Source organism: Microtus ochrogaster, chromosome X (assembly GCF_000317375.1).
Source record: "Microtus ochrogaster isolate Prairie Vole_2 chromosome X, MicOch1.0, whole genome shotgun sequence".
Classification (NCBI taxonomy): domain Eukaryota; kingdom Metazoa; phylum Chordata; class Mammalia; order Rodentia; family Cricetidae; genus Microtus; species Microtus ochrogaster.
This window is the reverse complement of record NC_022026.1, coordinates 50376312-50391007: the sequence shown is the minus strand read 5'-3', so window position 1 is coordinate 50391007 and position 14696 is coordinate 50376312. Positions and strand designations below refer to the sequence as shown.

At 35.7% G+C, this 14696-nt stretch overlaps 1 protein-coding gene across 6 annotated transcripts in view; it reads left to right on the top strand.

Annotated features, from left to right (window-relative positions):
- Rps6ka3 (ribosomal protein S6 kinase A3) overlaps window positions 1-14696 on the top strand; it is a 117876-nt gene that overhangs the window by 58831 nt on the left and 44349 nt on the right. For all 6 annotated transcript variants that reach the window (XM_013350574.2, XM_005358806.3, XM_013350573.2 and 3 more), the window contains 4 exons: window positions 3939-4020; window positions 10545-10625; window positions 11425-11504; window positions 12047-12153. In XM_013350574.2, coding sequence (XP_013206028.1) covers window positions 3939-4020; window positions 10545-10625; window positions 11425-11504; window positions 12047-12153 — 350 coding nt within the window. The remainder of the gene's footprint in view (window positions 1-3938; window positions 4021-10544; window positions 10626-11424; window positions 11505-12046; window positions 12154-14696) is intronic.

The following is a 14696-nucleotide window of genomic DNA, read 5'->3' as shown; positions in this document are numbered from 1 at the left end:
CTTATTATTATGTTAGTTAATCTCTTAGAGCTCTGTTCCCCCATTCTAACACGTCATTTAAGATAGGAGTTCCTTAACGTCTGATTCTAAACTACAATCATGTACTCCTCACTAATTGATTTCTCCATGTCCCTATATTAATTGTATCTCACATGCTGCTGACATCACAGATTTATGCTTCCAGTCTAAGTTTTTACTCTGAACTCTTTCTATGGCTATTCCTCACCCCCATTTATGTCTCCAAGGCATTTTATTTTGTGCTTGGTGTGTCTAAGACCAAACTCATAATCGTTCCCACCCCCAAACCTATCCTATTTCAGGTTTTTCTGTCACTATGAATAGCATCCAGTTAAATAAGCAGAAACTGGGGAGCAATTCTTAACATCTTTTTCAGGTCTGTTCCCTCCTCTCCTCCAACCCCCACTGTGTCATATACCACCCCCAGCCAGTATGATCTGTCACCAAATCCTGTTGATTTAGTAAATATTTTTGAAATCATAGCAATCCTATCCTGCATCGCCACTATCTTTTCCTGGTCTATTGAAAGAGTATCTTCCCAATGTGTTTTCTTAACCTCAATTATGTACATGAGAAATGGCATGAAGTAGTGTTATATTAACTCCCTGGCTGCCTCCCTTTGCTTTTATCATAAAAATAAATTCTTTTTCTTTTTGTTGTTGTTGTTTTATTTTGTTTTGTTTTCGAGACAGGGTTTCTCTGTAGCTTTGGAACCTGTCCTGGAACTTGTTCTTGTAGACTGGGCTGGCCTCGAACTCACAGAGATCCTCCTGCCTCTGCCTCCAGAGTGCTGAGATTAAAGGCATGTACCATCATCACCGGCCAGCAAAAACAAATTCTTAAAATTGCAGAGGAGCCTCTGAGTTTGACACCAGAGCCACCTCTAAAACATTAGCTTATGTGTTATCCAACACTGTTTTCTGACCCCATTGGCCTTTTTCTGGTCCTAAGCTTTGTTCAGCTGGTTAGTTCTTCTTGTGTCTGTGATCTCAGAAAAGACTTCCCTGCCACCCTACTTGTCACATTCCTTAGTTATACCCTTTAGGAACATTATATACTTCTACTTTATGGCACTCACTACAGTTGTAATTACTCATTTGTAAAATTACGTATTGGCTATCTCTCCCACTAGACTAGAGATTCTATGCATGGTGCCTAACATCTAATTTTGAAAAATATTAATGAGTTATAGTGCTGACCTCATAGGATAGCAGTGAGAATTAAATGATACAAGGCCAAACATATCTGGCATTAACTGTATTGCCTACTCCTCAACAAACCCAAATAGCAGAGTATATTTTTATACATTCGATTTCAAGGGACATAATATTTAAGTTTCGAGCTTTCGAATGCCTCTCCCTTTATTTCTTTAAAAGTACTTTAGGTGCTTTACTATAAATAGCAAACATTAAAATAGGGTGTCTTCTTTCTTACTCATCCTTAAAGGCCAGTGTAAGCCAAGGAAACAGGGATGACCTGTCAGAGCCTAGAATAGCTGCATGGGCAAGTGAGGACTCCTGCTATTGTCAGTGAGCCTGGCAGCTCACTGGCAAACAGTTAAAGAATGCCATGAGCAGAGTTCCAGAACTGGGTATATGATCCGGATCTTGTCCCACTGTGACACAAGCAAATTGTTTGACTTCTCTAAGTCCTTACTTAGGCAGCTATAAAACTGGCATTGTATAGTAGGCCTGCCTGCTCAGATCATCATGATGTTGCACTGCAAATGCTTCAGAAGGTACTGCGAAAGTTAAGACATGCTGAAAGTCACTAAGAAGCTGCTTTCAAAGAACTGAAACAAATTTTTCTGTTACAATGGAATGAAGACATTGATAGGGCAATTTCCTAATTTCCTCTACCCAATTAGAATTTATTTCTGTTCATTATAATTATTACTAATAGCTGACTGCCTTTGACATTTGAACAGCAGTCTACCTTAGAACCACACGTATTAAAAGTGATGTTATCCTTCTAGGTCAGCTCCCCATAATTGACTAAAAGAGCTTCTGGGTGGGGCTTAATGCTGGCAATGAGAACACAATTACAGGAGAGCACATCCTGCCTCTAGGGTCCAATGTGAGATGTGGTACTTTTCATTTGATTCCATTACCCATTGTCTTTGTACCATTTCTCAAAACAATAAAATCTGCCTTGCCTGAGAATCAATTGATGAATTACTTTGAGATTTTTTGCTAATCACATAGTGTATAAGTCAGATAATTAAAAGCTGACCCTAATATTTTTTTTTGGTTTTGTTTATTGTTTTTTGCTGACTATAAATTTAAATCTTGGGTGTAATTGCTTCTCTTCTCACCCATAGCAGCTCAAGGACACTGCTTTCCATCAGGCATGGTGTCTTACATCTATTATTCCCAGTATTTGGGAGGCTGAGGCAGGCTGAGTTCCAGGGCAGCCTGGTTTATACAGAATAAGACCCAGTCTCAAAAAACAAAATAAAAAGTGGGGGACTCTGCTTGATTTGAAAGATTATGTAAGAAATAGGTTAAAATATAGGTCCAAAAGCTAGAGAAATGACTGGCTGAATAAGAGCACCAAAGTTCAAATCCAAAGCACGTATGTAAAAAGCCAAATGTGGCCCTAGACACCCATGACTTCAGCACTGTGAAGGGCAGAGATAGGAAAGTTGCTAGAGCTTGACTAGCTACCAGAATAGCTTCAAGTTCAGTGAGAGCGAGTCTATCCCAAAGGAATGAAGTGGAAAGTGATAGAGTAGGACACCCAGCATCCTTCTCTATCAAACACCACACACACACACATACACACACAAATTCAGGTCTGTTTAGCAGGTCTCTTTAAGGCCTGGTGGCAAAGTGAGTATGATGTAGTGATAGTGTTTGTGTCAGCCATATTACAGCACAACTGTTAAAGCACATCTTATTCATTTTGCCTAAACCCCACATGCTTTTCAAAATACCCCCAAATATATGAAAATTGAAGATGCTTAATAATAATCCTGGGCCTTGTGTTCTTCATATTTTGATATATATGGTGATTTGCTGGTAAAAAGGTAAAGGCGTAGTCACGTTAAATATTGATGTTTAGGATACATGATTAGCAATGCTTTAAATGACTCTCCTCAGCAGTGAGCTAGATGTGTGTATACTTTTCATACACAGAAAAGACCTTCATCTGTGAGTAACTGTGTCAACAGAAGTTTGTCACAAGAAGCCCCAGTGTAAGAATTTTGAAAGAGGTAATTCAGAAGGGCCTTGAGAATTCATAGACAGTTAATGGTAGCTCAGGAAGGGAGGGACATTTTCTTCAGTGGATAGTCACTGGTAATTTGCCCATGCTCCTGTAAGCAACCCTAGTTAAGCTCATTGGGTCACCATTAAGAAGAGACATGACAGTAGAAGGAAAACTAGTTAGGAAGGGGAAGGTGACAAGAAGGTAATGGAGAAGGTAAACCAGATTCTTTTTAAAAAAAAAAAACTAACAGAAAACAGATTTGTGGTGTGGGACTGGGCCTATTGCTTAGCAGTAGAGTGGTTGCCCAGGGTGAATGGAATCCCAGGTTATACCCCAACACCCAGAAAAATTGAGGGACTCAGAAGAATTTTGTTTTGATAAAGCAGAGCCACCATCTTGTGTGGTATGCTGTGAAGGTGTGGGGCTGTTTTCTAGGTGCTATATTTATAGTTGAAAGACTTTTTTTGTCTTATTCTATATATTACATGCTCCTTTGGAACTGGCAAACCACAAAATGAAAAAAAATCAGTCACTTATATTGAAATGTCAATCTATAACTACTGTTTATAACTTTTTTAATACTTGATAATATTTTGGATAAAATGCATTTATAATATGTTAGAATATATTTATATATATAATGGGTTCTTACTATAATAAAGGAATTTTGTGATTCTTTGTAATGTTTATTTTCTGTCATTTCAATATAGGTATTCTTAGTTAAAAAAATCTCAGGCTCTGATGCTAGACAGCTTTATGCCATGAAGGTATTAAAGAAGGCCACACTGAAAGGTAAGTGCTGCTGCTATTTGCCATGTTCATGTAGTCTAAACAAGCTGAAAGGTCTCTGTAGAGCTCACATGATCCTGAAGCCACTTAGATTCTGAATTGGGTCCTGTTAACAGTTTTAAATTTAGACTGACTTCCAATGACTTTCTTACTAGGCTAAGAATCATATGGCTTGAGAACAGGACTTGCCATGTTAGAAAAGGATTATCAATTCATCTTGGACTTTAGGCAAGTAGATTTTGAGAAGATTAAAACTGGGTTTTAGTCATCTGAAAATTATTTGAATTTTTTGGAAAACGTACTCATCACCTAGATGCAAAATAGCATTAATTCTTTAGGATTTTGTCTTCTTGACTTTTGGTCTCCAAACATGATTCTGAGTCAGTGATTTAAGAAAACATAATGTAGGATTTGGGTCTGATAGGTAAAAAGACATTTAGAAGATATATACAAAGATGTTTAAATACTTAAATTATCCTTTTATTTAATGACATTTCTTATTTTGCCATATCTCTAGATTCTAGATAGTTTAGGCATTGATTCACAATGTCAGGTTTGTTTCCCTTAAATTTACATGTAATTTGAAAAGCATTAAAATATCTAAGAGAATATTTGTATTGATCATTTTTTATTTCTGGTGTTCCCAGTCACTCAGTGTGGATATTATCATCATGCCATGAAATTTCACCATGTTCTACAAAACATCCTCCTTTGCTTTCATTTTCTTGCTCCTTTTCCTGAATACATTTTCTATCCCGTGTAGTCCTTACTTCTGTAGCATTGACACTACTTGATTCTTGCTAGGATTGGTCAACTAAAGTTTTTCAGCAACTTCCTTCTTAGTCCCTGCTTTTTAAAATTTTATACACCTGAATCCTATGTTGTGAAATCACATACATGGAACTCTGACAGTTGGTTCACAAAAGCAAGAAAAGTTTCTTGTTTTCTTATATTTAACAAGATTTATGTTGTATATAATATTTGAAGGAAACTATAAAATTGGAAACTTAAGATACTAAAAATGGAGATAAATATCCAATTCCTTATGAGACAAAGCTGTTGATCCTGTACTTCTTTAGCTTTCAAATTCATTAGCTGAACATCCAGATTCCAGTTGAATTCTTAAAACTTAGCGAAAAAAAACATACCTTAAAGAAAAATAAGACGGAAATAGTTCTGTCTAATGTTAACGCTTGTTTACAGCAGTGATAATGGAGAAAGCAATGCAAACATAAATCAGTCCAACAAAATGCCAAAATATATATTAAATTTCACTATATCTGTCACAGGTGTTGAGTACCTACTGTTCTGCCTGCTAAAGCCAGTAAATAGAACAATGGGAAATGAAGTAATGGTTTCTCAAGTTGTTTAGCTACTTGAAAAACAATTAGTCTAGTTTTCTCTTAAGTCTTGCACCATAACAAACTTCATCCTATCTGAATTTCATAATATTTTAATGTCAAACCTCAGAAGGAGATTTGCAAATTTCAACAAGCAAATCGACAATAAAAATTTGTAGGTGACACAGAGAGAACTCAGTGATTAAGATCAATGGTTATTCTTGAGAATCTGGGTTCTATTCCCATCACCCACCTGGTGGCTCATGAGCAGTTGTAACTCTATTCATAGGGAATCCAATTCTATTTTCTGGACTCCTCAGCTATTGGTCACACATATGGTACCCAGAAATACATGCAAAATTTTGCTGTGCACATAAATATTTTTTAAAGTTAACCTTTTATATATTGTAAAATAGTTTCTATAGGGAACAGATAAATGTATGCTTCAAATATTGTATTATTATAAGAAGTTGATAGACTGAAGAGATGTGTTAGTTTGTAACACTTGCTGGGAAAGTGTAAGGAGCCAAGTTGGGATCCTACCACCCACACAAAAGCCCAGTGTAGCTACATTTATGCCTGTAAGCACAGCACTCTCTAGGGCAGAGACAGAAGGATATCTGGAATTAGCTAACTCTAGGTTTACTGAGAGATCCTGTCTCAAGGTAATAAAGTAGGGGAATGGTAGGACACCTGACATCCTCCTTTGGCCTATAAACACACATAAGCACACACACACATGCACACACATACACATGTATATACATCCAACACATACATTTATCACATATACACACTGTCACACAGAAAAACATTATATATGGAGTTGTCTCTAGGATGCTTTGACCTCTGCAATAATTACTAGTAATAACAGTTTATTAAGCATATTAAATGCTTATTAACTAAGAATCTGTAGTTAATGAAGAAGAAAAGAAATCTCTTCCTTGCCATAGAATTCCAATGAATGAATGTAAAAATAGTGGTGTACCAGTAGGAGTTAATAAGACATACTTTTACAACCTTATGTAAAGGACTTTGAATAAAGCTTATTTAGGAAGATAAATCTTTTGAGTGGGGACTGGAGAGATGATTCAGTGGTTAATTACACTGGCTGCTCTTCAGAGGACCCAGGTTCAGTTCCCAGTATCTACATGGTGACTCACAACCATCTACAACTCCAGTCCCAGAGGATCTACTGCCCTCTTCTGGCCTTTGTGGACACTAATCACATGCAAGTGATGCATAAATATACATGCAGGCAGAAGGCCCATACATACAAAAAAAAACCCAATAAAATAAAATAATAATTTTTAAAAATCTTTGAGGAAATGACTATTGCTTAAAACAAAAATATATATTAAATAATATGCATTTTAAGAAAAAATGCATACTAACCAATACTGAGTCATTTCATATAATGGCGCATCATTGAAAAGCTGTTTTGCATTAAGTACAAAGTTGTCATTAATGCTGCTGAATTAGCCTCAGAAAATAGCCTTACAAAATGAGTTCCTACTCTTGAAAATATTCACAGAAACATTGACATATGAAAAAATTCATAGCTGTTGCAAAAGGAATGCTGGGAAAATTATGGTATTATAATTAGTATAAAATATGATTAAATAAAATGTTGTTGAGCACTTGCTGCTTTTCAGAGGGTCCAGGTTCAATTCCCCATATCCATAAGGCGGCTCGTAACTGTCTAAGTGTAGTTCCAGAGAATCCAAAAGGAGCTACATGGATGTGGTAACAGGCATACATGCAGGCAAACCACTCATACACATGAAATGAAAATTAGTGTTTTACATATGATTATGGAAATTAATAAAAACATAAATAAAAATTATAACACATTGGGCTATCACAAGTATGTAAAACGATATAGATATAAGCTATGGAAGGAAATTCTAGAATGTGTGTGTAAACATCAGAGTTATAGAATTGTAGACTTCTAGATAATTTTGGATGTGTTCTTAAATATGTACCTTATTTTTATGAAAGTTTTGTTATATAAGACAACTATACTCAACTCCTTCTCCCTGTCTATCCTAATTCTTGACCCTTCCAGAGTTGCTGACTTGCTGCTTCTCACATTTACTTTCACAGTCCATGTTTATCTTTGCAATTCTTTGATTGTTTCATTTGGAGCTATAATCTGTTTACTTCACAACATGGATGATTTTAGGATTTAGTTCCTTTATACTGCCACCCATACAGTTTTCATGTCCACATCTTCCCAGCAATGTTCTCATTATTTGTGCTTTACAAATTGATCGGAACTGAATGAAATAGTACAGTGGGACTTGTAGCCTTTATATCTTTGCTCTATTTCCTTTTTCTGGATTCTTTACCTCAGTATACCTTCTAGTTTGGGTTATATGTATTTCCTAGTAGCTACTACAGAAAAGACAACTGAATGGTAAAATTTGTGTCATGTAGCATGTCTGAAAGTATATTCTGCCCCTTTACTGAATTTATAAATTGATCGGGTTTATAATTCTAGGGCACAAATAAGTTCCCTCAGATATTTGAAAGTACTGTTTCCATTGTCTTCTTGTTTCCTGTGTTCCAGGACAAGGTTATTTCCATTCTGATCGCCAGTCCTTTGTGTGCTAGCAACTCTTCCTTTCCGGAAGTCTATAGATAAAATCTTCTTTATCTTTGTGTCCTGAAATTTGTGAAGCAATATCTTTGAGTGCATGATATAAAATTTCATCATACCAAATATGGGGTGGTTCCTTTCAGTCTAGGGACTCATATTTTCAAGTTTTGTGAAAGTTTTTTGTCATGTGTTCTCTATTTCATAAAACCTAGTTTTGAGTATGTTGTGCTTTCTGGATGATTCCCTAAATTTTATTATATTTGTCTTTTCTTGTTTTTTGTTTTGTTTTTATTTTTGTCTCATGTTTTCTAGGAAATTTCAAACAAAACTTATGGTAATAATTTATTCAAAACACAAAATTAATGATGTTGGTAATTCAGACATGCCAAAACAAAGTCATAAAGAGCTTCTTTTAAGTGAAAAGCTGAAATTTCAGTAAGATGTTTTGGGAGGAAAAAAAGTGACTGAGAATGAGAACACTTTCAAAGAACTTTTATTATTTGTTTTTATCTATTTCTTACTGTGTGTGTTGTGTAAATTATATTTTATCATAGGTATGTATCTGCAGGTTTGGTATTTGGGTGGTTTTAGGTGTCCATGAAAAGCCCTAAAACATACCCCTTGCAAATAAGAGCTTGCTACTGCCATTTTTCTATTAGTTTCACTTTAGTGGGGTTTGAGAATTATAATTAACAGAATACCCATGTTTACCTAGAAGTCTTTCCAAATCAAAGTTTCTACTAATACCCTGAGTGGGGTCAACTAGAAGTTAATGACATTAGATTAAATAAATGGGGAATTTTGTCCTGCTATGGTGGTCTGTCAGCCAAAAAAAAGACTTTATGCATCAATGCATCCTTACATAAAACAATTTTCTATATATAGTCTTGGAGACACAAACAGCATTCCTTCTTATTCCTTCTCATATTCAGAGAATGACTTACTAGAGTTTGTTCTCTTCATCCACCATGGGTCCTAGTGATCAAAGTCAGGTCATCAAGCTTAGTAGTAAGTACCTTTGCCCACTGAGCCATCTCTCACTGGGGTTTGTTTCCCAGAGGTCTTTTTCTATGTTTTAAATATCTGTGGTTCTCTTGAATTAATAGTAAAACCAACTCAAGTTTCCCCGCACACACGCACCCCATCTTTCTTTTGACCTAATCACTAACAGAAACTTTGAACTTTTTTGTTGTTGTTTTGGTTCAGTTTGGCTTTTTGAGACAGAGTCTACTGAAACCCTGGCTGGTCTCAAGCTAACTACATAGCTGAGAATAACTTTGAACATGTAATGCTCCTGCCTGCACTGCCAACATGCTGTGATTACAAACACATGCTACTACACCTGGCTTAGACACATGCCACTACACCCGGCTTTAAGAATGTTTTCTGATCATTTACTTAGTTCTTGTCCCCACTGTATTCAAGCCTTTGAGTTTACTCTAGCTCTAGTGCCTAGGCTTTACTCAGGAAATGTTTGTTTCTAGAAAGGTGTTTTGCCACAAACCCAAATTCTTCCCAGTATTTTAATTTGTTGTGAATCTGGATCCTCCATATACCATGTCCCCTATAGTGAACCTTTGTTTCTACACTGATACGGCTCCTTCTAAGTCATCATTTATGCTTCCATGTCTGTTCAGGTGTTGGTATTCCATACTTGGTCTTTTGTAGAACCTGTCTTTCCCATCCAACTGGGCAATCCAAGTAGAAGAGTCTTAGAGCTTATATCTTAACCCTGCTCCTTCTTCTAGACTTCTAGTCTTTCTCTACAAGTAAAACTGATCTTGCCTTTCTCTGACTCCAGTAATACTTAACACTGGTAATAAACTGCCCATTAGACATATTCACACTACTGCCTTTTGGTATAATAACAATAGTCCATTATTTGAATACCTCATACACACAGGCTTTAGGTATTAACGTTTATCCAGGTAATCACAATTACATCAAAGGTACAATTTTATACCTGAAAGGTAGCTGAGATTGTAGATTCCCAGAGAGTTTAAATAAGTAACTTACTCATGATTATACAAATTAGAATCAATATCTTTTTAATTTAAAAAAAAAGCAAAACTAAACCTTTGGCTCTTTCAGCTGTACATTTCCAATCTACCCCTCCTCTTTTCTCCCTCCCTCAAAGACCACTTTGGCTTGGGATATATCTATCCTTTACCAAGTCTGCCACATTTTATAGATACTTTGTGAACATTTGTTGAGGTGATGGGGTTAGTAAAAGTATTGAAACCTATTTCAGGTTATTGTTTTAATATTTCATGAAATGTCTTGTCTTTTAAAAAACTCACATGCTTTTTACCATTTTCCACAACTTCAACTAAAATGCTTCTAGACCCAATACTAATATATTTTTAACTTGGAGCTTAAGGTTTATAAATATACATAGTTGGCTTTTGATTAGGTAATGTAGCAAAAGTTATTTTTCTAGATTTTAAAAACTCAGCATCAATAAAAATTGTGTTTTATGCATATCAGCAAAATTTAACTTAAAATGCAATCTAAAAAGAATTTCTTTTAATATTACCTTTGAAAAATACTTGCATTGTATCATATGTGCACTCACTCCTTTATAGTTCGAGACCGTGTTCGGACAAAAATGGAGCGTGATATCTTGGTAGAAGTCAATCATCCTTTCATTGTCAAATTGCATTATGGTAAGTTTTGAACCATCTCTCACCTTATCCCTTCACCTCTATCCCCTCTCCCCCAGAGTATATTCAGATACACTAAAATATATAGAGATACATAACACTGCACCACCACTTTATAGTATTTGTGTGTTAGCGCAAACTGAAGGTGAGGAAGAGGCCCAATATCAGCATCCTAAAACTTCTATCACCTACCTTTCTTTTTCTCTGGAAGTCAAGTGCTATTTCTCAATGTTAAAAAACACCTTCCTAGACATGGACGGAGGGGGGCAGACCTTGGACTTTCCACAGGGCAGGGAACCCTGACTGCTCTATGGACTGGAGAGGGAGGGGGAGAGGAGTTTGGGGGAGGGGAAGAAGGGTGGGAGGAGGGGGAGGGAAATGGGAGGCTGGGAGGAGGCGGATACTTTTTTTTTCCTTTTCTCAATAAAAAAAAACCCATAAAATCCTTGTACTATGTCATTAAATCTAATGAACCCACCTCTGTGGCATAGTTTTGTATGATAGCTCATGGTTAAAGATATCTTTTTGGTGTGAGTTTTTCTTACTGATCACATTTAGAATGGTAGCATTCTTGAGGGAAGTCTTGCCTGTAGAAAATTTTGTTCCCTGATAGGACACACTATATTTGACATTTCCTCATTGAAACTAAGAGAATCAATGTTTTCTTCTATGTAGAAATAAGTTTAGATTTCTGTTATCACTTATTTGCTAAAAATAATATTCATTTATGAATGAATTGATTTAATATAGCCTAAAAAGTAAACTACAATGGTTTAAACAGAAATTTTGTTTCCTCATTCAGCTTTTCAAACTGAAGGGAAGTTGTATCTTATTTTGGATTTTCTCAGGGGAGGAGATTTGTTTACACGTTTATCCAAAGAGGTATATAATTAACATCTATTTTTAATTTATTTCTACTGATCCTATTTCAAGTAAAGCTTTGTTATTTCAATGTTGCATGTGTTCATACTCTCTTATAACATAAAATTCTTTCATTCAAGAAACTGAGTCAAAAAAATTATTTTCCTATCTTTTGACTATACTTAAAGCAGCACTTTACATGGAGGATTTGTCTTAACCCCAATACTGTCGTAGTCTTTATTTTCCAGAATTGATAATGTTTCAATAAACATCCTTAATAATTGGTACTATCAATTCAGCATTTATTCTCAAGAATATTTTCATTTCTAAAATGTTAATATGCTAAACAATCATTGCTGTAACAAGGCATAATTACCATTTAGCAAGTGATTATACTTAACTGATTAGGCCATTTTACAAATTTCTTTCACGAGTAAATTGTAACTAAATCTATATCTGATTAACATATTTACAGATTGAATATTTAAAGTCTTACATAGAGCCTCACATAAAAATCGTAGACATAAGAAGAAAATAAATTTGGGAATATTATTTTGTTTTAGGTGATGTTCACAGAAGAAGATGTCAAATTCTACTTGGCTGAACTTGCACTTGCTTTAGATCATCTGCATAGCCTGGGAATAATCTATAGAGACTTAAAACCAGAAAAGTAAGGAGCCGTGCTATTATATTGAATTTAGTATGATCCAGCTGTGTAGGGGTCATAAAATACAATGACTTCACAGATCTCCATCCACAGCACTTCATTATAGTACTGTGCTTCACGTCTGCAAACACTAGATGATCTTAAGCTTGTAAAATCTTTGTTAAACAACACTGTTAACCTTTTTTTTTTTTTCGTTTTTCGAGACAGGGTTTCTCTGTGGTTTTGGAGCCTGTCCTGGAACTAGCTCTGTAGACCAGGCTGGTCTCGAACTCACAGAGATCCGCCTGCCTCTGCCTCCCGAGTGCTGGGATTAAAGGCATGTGCCACCACCGCCCGGCTAACCTATTTTCATTTACTTTGAGATTTACTTTCACTTTCATTCTTTTGAGACAGGGTCTTTCTATGTATCCCTGTCTGTTCTGGAACTAGCTCTAAAGACCAGGCTGGCCTCAAACTCACAGAGATCCGCCTGCCTCTGCCTCCCGAGTGCTGGGATTAAAGGCGTGCGCCACAGCTTCCCTGGCAAAAGAGAGAACTTTAATCATTCCACATATATTTACAAATCTTTTCATTTAAAATGTATTTACATTGTTTTAATCCACACGTATTTTTTTGTCTGATTGGGTCAACTAATCTTTTGTGTTTTCTCCAAAGACTTATTGGTTGAAGAGTTTTTCCCAATCGCATGATAATATTTTTCTCCTAATTATACTGTTTCTTTTTTTTTAACTTAGCTCTGTGAAGAATGGTATAGAGCTAACCCTTTCTCCAAAATACCATTTATTGGAAATATCTTTTTTGTTTGTTTTTTAGATACAGGATTTCTCTGTGAAACAGTCCTGTCTTGGCTGTCCTAGAACTCACGATGTAAACCAGTCTGGCCTCAAACTCATAGAGATCCACCTGCCTCTGCTTCCCTCCCGAGTGCTGGAATTAAAGGCATGTGCCAACAACACTGGGCTTGAAATATCTTCTTTGCCATCCACAGTGATGCATACCTTTATCCCCAGCACTTGGTAGACATAGCTAGGTGGATCTTTGAGGCCACCCTGGTGTACATAGCAAGCTCTAGGACAGGTAGGACTACATAGAGAGACCCTATCTCAAAAAAAAAAACAGAAAGAAAGAAAATTTACTCTTAAAATTTCTAATTTTAAATGTCACAAGCAAATTTTCCATAGCTCTTATATTGGCACTCATCGATAAACTGATATTATATAATATGTACACAGGAGTTGTTTTTTTCTTTTTCCAAGGATATAAGCAGGAGCCTTGCTCTATAAAGAATATTTTTAAAAATTTTAAACAGCTTTATTGAGGTGAGATCCACATGTCTGTAGTAGACCTACTACACAGAAAGCTAGGGTGAGAACATCACTTGAGTTCATGACCTGCCTGTGCAACATAGCCAAAACCCATTTCAAAAAACAAAGCATGTTTGACTGGGGATTTGGCTCAGGAGTTAAAAGCACTTACTGCTCTTCATGAGAACCCAGGTTTGATTCTCAGCACCTACATGGAGGCTCACAATCATCTGTAACTCCAGTCTCAGAGTATCCAGTGGCCTCTTCTAGTCTCCATGACCAATAGGCATGTACATGGTGCACATACATACATGTAGGCAAAATATCCATATACAGAAAATAAATCAAAAATTAAAAACATAAAATTCGTTGCTTCTTAGTATATAAAGCAATAACCATTACTAATTTTCTTACTCTTTGGCCTTTGGCCTTTGGGGTTTTGTTTTTAACAGTCTTACATAGTCCAGGCTAGCCTTGGACTGACTATGTAGCCAGAACTGGGCCTGAACTCTTAAGCCTCCTGCCTCCACTTCCTAAGTGTTCTGAGTGTGGTTCTATGCCACCACACCTGAATTTTAACTGAGTATTTTAAATACTACTTACTTGAAGTTGATACAATTGTGTATTGTGACAAAATATAAAGGATGTGCTCGTATGAAAGCCTATAAAGGGATCATTTAGAAACTATCATGCTTCTTACATTTTATATATATTTTTCATGTAGTTTGGCTTTTAATTCACAAAGATTATTGAGATATGCTTGCCTCTGCCTCCCAAATGCTGAGATTAAAGACTTAAGTCACTATTCCCATCAGCTTTCTAGGTTCTTTTAAATTAAAATTGTTATAATAAAATATTTATAGTATTCATTAATAGCTGAGAACATTAGTTGAATATTTCTTTCAAAGGCAAATATGAGCATTTTTTATTTTAGAAATTCGCTTGTTTTATATACTAATGACAAAAAAATTCTTTTTAAAAAATATATTTGATCTGGAAAGTATAAGTGATACATTGTTTTAAATCCAGATTTTCTCTTTATAACTCTCAGAATTACTAATAACTTGAAGATTGAGATTTGTTTTGTTTTTAGAATTATCTTCTATTTATTAAATAGAAAGGGCCATATTTCCACCATCCAATTAGTGTCTTTGTTTATTTAGTAAGTGTGTGTGTGTGTGCGTGTGTGTGTGTGTGTGCGTGTGTGCGTGTGCGTGTGTGTGTGCGTGTGTGTGTGCGTGC